We start from the raw sequence: 8065 nt of genomic DNA on the forward strand, positions 1-8065 counted from the left end.
GGACAAGCTGAGCTGTTAAAGGGTAGAGCCTACTTTCTTCTAGCATGCATGGCTGGCAAGTCAGACTCTATTTTGTTTCCTTTTCCAGAAGCTAATACCATCTTGCATTCTAGTGTCGATACGCTATCGGAGCTGAAGGGCACACTCTTCAATATTTTATAACGTGCATGATTATTACTGACCCATTTAAGATCTGAGCTGCAAATTTATCATAGAAATACAGCGTGAAATGCGTGGCATCTGCTTGGTCTGAATATAGAATCGGTTCTTAATTAAAAATATTAATTTCATGTTGATTCATCCTGCCTGAGGCTTCTTCAGTAGGGATAATTGATTAGTTTTCGTTAGAAAGGCTTATGTAGACTGTCAAAATATGCACTGCGTAACCACTGGCTCTGATCCTCCAGTAGTTTTTAGGAACCTACACAGTCAATTGAAAATGTGCAGTCTTATGATCTAATGCCACCACAAAGGAGCTCCTAAGGTATTTCTCCTCTCGTCAGCCTTTGATTCTCCATTTCTTTGTGTCCTCTAGCCAGGTTTCCCTGCAGAGCTTCTTGCAGCATAGCTTTGCCAGTTAGGTTTGTGAAAGAGATGCCTCCTGGCTATGATCTGTGCTGCAAGGTGTTTTCCACTGGTCTCTCTGCTCTTACTGTTTTTGTTTGATTCCTTCCAGGTGACTGCTCTGTCCCGAATGCTAGCACAGGGGTAAAGTCATGCTCCTGCTGTGGGGACATCTCTGTCACAGGAGAATGTTGTAGTTCTATAAACAACAGAGTAAATACAATGTAGATAGGGCATGAAATGAGTATAAAACATACATAATGAGTGCAAAACATTTCTTAAAGTGTTTGGGAACCGTGGCAAAGCCTGCTAGAACCTCGGAGGCTCTTACTACGTAGTGATGCTCCAGCGTGTACTTAGGGGCCCTCAGATGCGATCAGTGCTGCCGTCCAGCTTCCCGTACCAGCTTTTAAGTGCTCATGTTTGAGCATTCCCCTAGAGATAAGAGGCATCTCTATGGTTCCCATTCAAAAAGATGTTTTGGTGTTCTGCCAGGTGAATGCTAAGAATCACGTTGTAGAATAGCATGCCACAAAGATGCGTTGACAAACCGTCCCAAAATGCCAGGCCTAGAGGTAGACTTCCTAAAGATGAAGGTCGCTGAATGTCTTCACTTGCAGATAAACTTGAGAAAATTGGCACCTGCTTCTAAATTGTGCCACGTATCGTCCTCCTGGAGGTAACACAGCACTCGGGAGAGCCGAGGTGAAAGGGACAGACTTACTTGTGTGTGTCACAACAAGAAATAAAGCTGGCTTGGGATCGAGATTGCAGCAAAAATAGCTGAAGCTTGAAATCTGGTCTAGGAATTGTTCCGTTTGTTTTCCTTCTTTAATAGTCCCTTGGGTTGGAAAGTTACCTAATGAGCGTAGCTTTGAGCTGCATCTTGGAGGTGGGAGTGCATGTGGCAGTCCAAGCATACACTCAGCAAAACTGGCTGTAGGGGCCGTTGCTGAGTTTTGGCGTTGTGTGCTTTGTCTGCCTCTTTTTCTACCAACTGTCTACATGGAGTGGAGTTAGGAGACGTGTGGGTAGGCTTGTCTTTTGTGGGAAAATGATCCTTCCTTATCATGAAGATCCGTGGGTTTGGAAAGCAACACCCCCCACTACGTGGAAGTCTTTCAGATTTCTTCTAGGGCAGATGGATTAGAAAACACGCCAAGCCTATTCCTTTTTTCCTGCGCCCTGTGCCCAACCTGTGGGTATCTCCTTCAGAGAGGATTTCTGGTGTGCCCAGAGACCTCAGATCAGATGTAGACTGCTGCACTGTCACGTTCACACCCAGTCCTTTAAAGAGGACCCTGCTGGTACCCACTTAAAGAACAGGAATGTGAGCACATACAAGAGAGGATGTTTCAATTTGGAGCTGTATAAATACTGGTCCGGTTACCCTTTCTCATTTAGAGTGGATTTCTGTGCGTTTTTTTTTTTTCTCCCTGTTTTTTTTTTTTTTCCCCTCCTAGGAAAATTAATGCTATTCTAGATTCTGCCTGTTTTATGTTCAGAGCCAGGAAATGTCTAGGTTAAAATCCCAGAGGTGGGGATATGTCCACGGGGTGGTACTTGTCTAATTTTCTGTTCCATTTTCTCCCCTTGTTTTAATGTGAAGTTAAATCGTTTTATGTTTCCCGTGAAGCACGCAGTTTCAGCACTGCATCTTGGTTAGGGTCTATCAGTGTTGGCACTTCCACGCTTGCATTTCCTCCCCTCTTTTGTTCTTCTCAAATAAGCAACTCGTTGTTGAATAAATACAACTTTTTGCATTCATTGAGGTAAGGATTTCCCAGCATCCCAAAGGAGCGTTGCCTCAATGCTCTCTTTTCCTGGCTGCAGATGAAAATTCAGGGTAGAAATACATTTTGTGAGAGATGTGCCGAGAAGACTGCACAGCCCCGGCCCCTTTATAAATCGTGTTGTCGTGTGTCTGCGGTGGATTAATGAAGCCTGCCTGGGAGTGCTGCTCAGTAACGCAGGCAAGACACAGCATTCAGCTGGCCGGAGACTCTGTTAGTCTGTCTCAAAGCGACACAAATGGGGCTCTGTATGGCCGAGGGATCCCTGACACAGTGGCAAGCAGCCTGCTGATGCGGGGCTGTGGGCTGCGTGGCCCAGCTGGTCGCGTTGCAGATTTGCTGGGCCTGCAGGTGAGGAAGAGCAGCAGCTCCCCAAGGGGGGACAGCGCAGGCTGGGTGCCAGGGCTGCCCTGGCTGCTGCCCCAGCAGCTCCTGGCCCTTGCAGAGAGGGATTTGGCTTCCCCTGTACCAGCACGGCCGGGATGTGGCAGCGGAGCTCAAGCAACTCATGAGGGGCACGCGGCTGAAGCCCAAAGGTTGGGCACTGCTGGAGCAGCGGCCAGGCAGATGTAAAGAGCATTGAAGCAAAGAAACCCCGGTAATTACAAACCCTTGTAATTCTCAGTGCTGCTGTAACTAGCAATAAGTGGACCTCCACTCAGTGCTGTGGTGTTGATTCCTTGCAGGTCAGCTTAGCTTCCCTAAAATTAGCGGCGTGGTTGGGAGCACACGCCCATCCTTTGGAGCACATGCCCTGCTCCCTCAGTCAAACCTTCAAGAGCAAGGGTGTTCACCCGGTGTCTGTGTTCAATGTGCAGGCTCCCAAATTGCTCGTAATTAAATCTGTATTCCTGTAGAAAAAGCCACGTTCGGTGACAGTAACTTCTTGTTGGTAACTTCTGGTTTCGTGGTGCTCACACCTAGGTTGATGTGTAGTGAGCAGTGCGAGGAATGACTCGATGGCTCGCATCTGAGTCCTCTCCCTCTCCCTTTTGCTGCCAGCTGCTGGGAACTGAAAATTAATTTGATGAGCTAATTTGAAGAGTGCTTTGTACCAGAATGCCTTTCTCCTTTTTCCCTTTCCCAAAGCAACTTGTAATTGTGCTGATTGGAGAATCTCAGGGCAGGGATTTGACATTTTAGATTACACACTTCATTCCTTGAGCACATTTCCCCCCCAGAACAGCAGCTGCCTGTTGTAGTTTTCCATCTATGAGATGAATCCTGGATGTGTGTATGTGCACAAGCTAGTCTGGAAGCTAAGGATCTGTACAGAGCTTTCCTTCTGCAGGATTATTTGGCTTTCTCTTACCTGGTTAGATCTCAAACTCTGCTCTCTTCCTGGTTTCGTGATCTGCACCAGATCTTTTTGCCCCCTGAAGGCTAGCTCTGCGAGAGAAGGAATCCAAGGCAGTAGTGTTTGGAAACAAATGAAAATGTTTGTCTAGGCAAAGGATTTGTTGAAAAATTGAGCTGCTGGTGCAGTCCAGAGGCCTGTTGCTGCCTGGCTCAGAGGGTGCCGCTCGGAGTCCTCCCATAGCTGCTGCCGCTAGCCCTCGGCGCGGGGACGTCGGGGCAGGAAGCTTTCCTCTCTGCTGGTGGTCAGCTTACGCCCTGCAGCATGTGCTTCGACTCTAGTAGCATTTATACCTAGATCTGACCACTAATACCAAATGTAGCTGTATGTCATAGCTTTTAATACGGAGCCTCTGTTTCTAATCAGTGCATGGGATCATAGTGCATGCTGTGTGTGTGTCGTCGTCCCCACCCCTTTTATTTACAGTGCTACAGCCTCAGGTTGGTTTGTGCCTGCACGCTGGTTTTGATTAAAAAAATCACGATTTCCCAACGTTTCCAGTTGCTGATAGCCCGACTCCTCCCCCCCCACCGCCCCCCGACGAGATGCCGATGTTCGATGACTCTCCTCCTCCTCCGCCACCACCCCCTGTGGATTACGAGGACGAGGAGGCTGCTGTTGTGCAGTACAGCGATCCCTACGCGGATGGAGATCCTGCCTGGGCGCCTAAAAACTATATAGAGAAAGGTAAGAAGTGTGGCAGCTCCGTGTTACTGCAGTGCTGGAGGATTAACGGGGTCTGAAGAGGATGAAGGACTTAGCTTGGGTCTGGTGAAAACAACCATTTTCCCTGCTAAGTTGGAACTCCAGCCGTTCTTTTCGTAGTTTGTCAGTGGCTACACCTGATGTGATAAAATATAATCCTTCTTTAGAAGGATTATGAAATACCTTCAAGCATTCTAGAATGAAGGGATTAAAAAAAAACAAACCACAGTTATGAGAAGCAGATGTGAATCGGCTTTTCATTTTTTTTTCATCCTTGCCAAGCTGCTGGATTGTGTCTGAAGCTACCTCAGGATTGCTGGGCAATCATCTAGAAAGTGTTGCAGAAATGCCAGGAAGTCTCAGTCCTGTCAAACCAGAGAGCTGGCCAGAGTGGATCAGTGGACGTTTTGCTCTGAAATGCAGTGGGGCTTCCATGGGGACTTGCAGTGAGCCTAGATCAGCAGACTGTAACTATGCTGAGACCCAAACTCCTGCAGTAAATGCTTCATCCCATGAATAACTGAGGTGCTGATTTCCTGCCTGTAGAGCTGTCTGTGTTAGGACAGTGCCCAGTTTGTCAACAGCAGTGTGACAAGCTTTCTCAGGACCTGGCTAGCACTGCAGAGTGTACGGAAGGGGACGTCTGCAATACCTGTCACAGCTGCAGCCACAGAGCTGCTCTGCTTCACCTTCCCTGCTGGCTGTGCTCTGTGCAGGGCATTCTCATGGGTTGAAAATAACTGACACGCTGCATCATTACTTGCTAGGCATTAAGGCATTGGGTTTCTGAGAAGATTTTGTTTCTGAGATTATTTTACCTACGTATAATATAGTAGGTTCTTGGAATCTGTACAACCGACCACGTAAATTCATACCAACTGTTTTAGAGGGTGTGGCTGTGCTGTCCACGGCTTGTGTATTCGTGGTGGTATTTTTTAATTCCAGTGCTAGAGGTGGCGACATTGCCTTTCCTTAGGGAGATCTCTGCTTTGTTAGTTGCCACAGTAAGCAGGAGGTTGGTAAGAGTAATGCATTTACCAGGCAGGTACCATAATATAGTGGATGTTGCTGTAAATTCACTTGCACTTTTTTCCTGCAGTAACTTCAACACTTGTGCTCATTGCAGCCCTTTAGAAGAAATGCCAAAACTTCCCATCACATAGAAACTCTGTAGAAAAGACAGGAAATCATTCACTTCTGTAGAGGGGCCTTAAGCAGCTCTGTATACAAAATCAGGCATTGCAGCACTCACTGCATAGTTGCAGGGGCCATTGTGTAAAAAATTTTCCTGTAGGTCCCTTTTTATAGAGTGGTGGGTTTTTTTTTTAGGCTTTCCTAGTCAAGAGATCCCTGTGCAGGGATCTGTATGCTCTTGAGGTACTCTGACCAGAAATTACTGCCACCTTAGAGGACCACCTATTTCATAGTTTTGAATTTAAGAGTCCGTGTGCACTCTTCTGCTGGGTCCCAGCCAACTGCACCTCTCCACACCAGAAGGTTTACTGAGTATTCAGTGCAGTCACCGCCCACTTACTGGTAGCCAGTACTGCGAGAAGTGGGAAATGTCACTTTGTGTACTGGATGTTGATCAGGAAAACCCTGTGAATTCAGAATGGAAAGCCCCAGGATGGCAAACTGGTCTTTTCAAAATACAATTGTACTTCAAAAGAATTTCCGACTGGCGCTGTTGGCATGATGCTAAACTTTTCCTCTGTTCACTCCGCAGTTGTTGCTATATATGACTATACAAAGGACAAAGACGATGAGCTGTCGTTTATGGAGGGTGCAATCATTTATGTGATAAAGAAGAACGATGACGGCTGGTATGAAGGAGTTTGCAATCGAGTAACTGGCTTGTTTCCTGGGAATTACGTCGAATCAATCATGCACTATGCCGATTAAAATCCTTTGCTTTTCAAAGTTGGGTCTTGTATTCAGTCATACCATGATTATTTACAAGGGGTAACTAAAAGCTAACAGAATTGTCTTAATATACTTTCAGAAAATGTGCCCATTTCTTCAGGCCATACTGTTTTAATGGTATGATTGAATGTCCATCTCTCTAAGTCTTTGGAGACGGTATGTCTTAACCTGATGGCAATTTGTAAAACAAGCAACTGTCTATAACTGGTTATACTTATTTACTTATGCATTGTTAATTTTATGACCAGCCTAAATATTCTGGGGAAGTAGGGTATAATATTTAATGAACCATGATTCAGATTGTGCCATTACATTTTTCAGTACAGCATGGTAACTAACACTACGTTAGACTAACATATTAAAATCTGGATGAGAAGTTTAATGTTAGTGCTGGTCATATTACTTTTTGTTTAGACTCTTTGCTCATTCTTGAACTATATTTGTTTAAAGCATGCATACAAACTTATGTATTGAAATATACTTTTTTAAAAATCCAAGATGCTTCCAATTGTTGTAATCTTTACCTGGAGTATTCTCACTAAAGTCTATTATAATGAGTTGTTTGGGTCTAAGGTGTCCATGTGAATCAAAAAATGGGTGGTCTTATGTATGTGTAATTTGTACCCAAGTTTTTTTAATAAGTAAATTTACATTATGACTTTTTCCATTCATAAATATATAAGTGAACCAAAGGTCTTGTCCATTACTTTGTTGGTTGGCTTGGCAAAGAAGTTTGGAATGCTAACGTAGCAAAACCATGGCTGTGTTATCCCAGGCAATGTACTAAAAAGCAAATGTTTGTAACATGACTTTATCACTGACAGAGGGCAAATAAATTAGATATGAAACCTGAATTACACATTATACAAACTCCTAAAAGTTCTTTTCTTCCAAAATAAATTTTAGCAAAGATTCTTGGTTGAATCTAGTTACCAAGATGCAGTAATTTGGACATTATCTGTGACTGACATTTCTCAGTAGAAAGTGTATCTGGACTTGGTTGCGTGCCCAGCTGAGCAGAGAGGGAGGCTGCTCTCAAGATGTGACACAGGGGAAACAACCACAACAGGATGTGGCTTTCTTTAACAGGGAATGGAGCAAGGCACTTAGCTGTTTGCATTAAGGGCTAACGAGCAGAGGTGGTTAGAGGTGAGACTTCTCTGGTCTACAAATTCTTTGGCTGAAATAACCTGGAAAAGGAATGCGGTAGTACCGGTTAATTACTGCCATAGGAATGTGTCTGGGACTTCAAAGCAGTCTTGTAGGGGGAGGGGACTGAATAGACTCCATAGGTGCGTGATGGGAGATGATGGAGTTGAAGCTTTGACTGGCCGTTGACTCATTCATTTTGGAGTGAGTTAGAAATACCAAGCCTTTTATTAACTACTGGCAAGTAACAACCGACAACGTACCTTTGTATCATAGAATAGAATCATAGAGGGGGTTGGGTTGGAAGGGACCTTAAATAGCATCAAATTCCAACCCCCTGCCATGGGCAGGGACACCTCCCACTAGGCCTCATCCAGCCTGGCCTTGAACACCTCCAGGGATGGGGCAGTCACAGCTTCTCTGGGCAGTCTGGGCCAGGGCCTCACCCTCCTCTGAGTGAGGAATTTCTTCCTAACATCTGATATAAATCTCCCCTCCTTTCGTTTAAAGCCATTCCCATCACTACACCCTCCCTGACACAGAGTCCCTCCCCAGCTTTCCTGTAGGCCCCCTT

The 8065-nt window shown here is 45.3% G+C and overlaps 1 protein-coding gene across 7 annotated transcripts in view; it reads left to right on the top strand.

Annotated features, from left to right (window-relative positions):
- Positions 1–7206, top strand: part of ABI1 (abl interactor 1) — a 76766-nt gene extending 69560 nt beyond the window's left edge. For all 7 annotated transcript variants that reach the window (XM_032180971.1, XM_032180972.1, XM_032180968.1 and 4 more), the window contains 2 exons: positions 4216–4401; positions 6146–7206. In XM_032180971.1, the coding sequence (XP_032036862.1) occupies positions 4216–4401; positions 6146–6321 (362 nt within the window). In that variant the 3' untranslated portion in view covers positions 6322–7206. The remainder of the gene's footprint in view (positions 1–4215; positions 4402–6145) is intronic.
- The last annotated feature ends 859 nt before the right edge of the window (positions 7207–8065 follow it).

The sequence above is a fragment of the Aythya fuligula genome, chromosome 2, assembly GCF_009819795.1.
Source record: "Aythya fuligula isolate bAytFul2 chromosome 2, bAytFul2.pri, whole genome shotgun sequence".
Classification (NCBI taxonomy): domain Eukaryota; kingdom Metazoa; phylum Chordata; class Aves; order Anseriformes; family Anatidae; genus Aythya; species Aythya fuligula.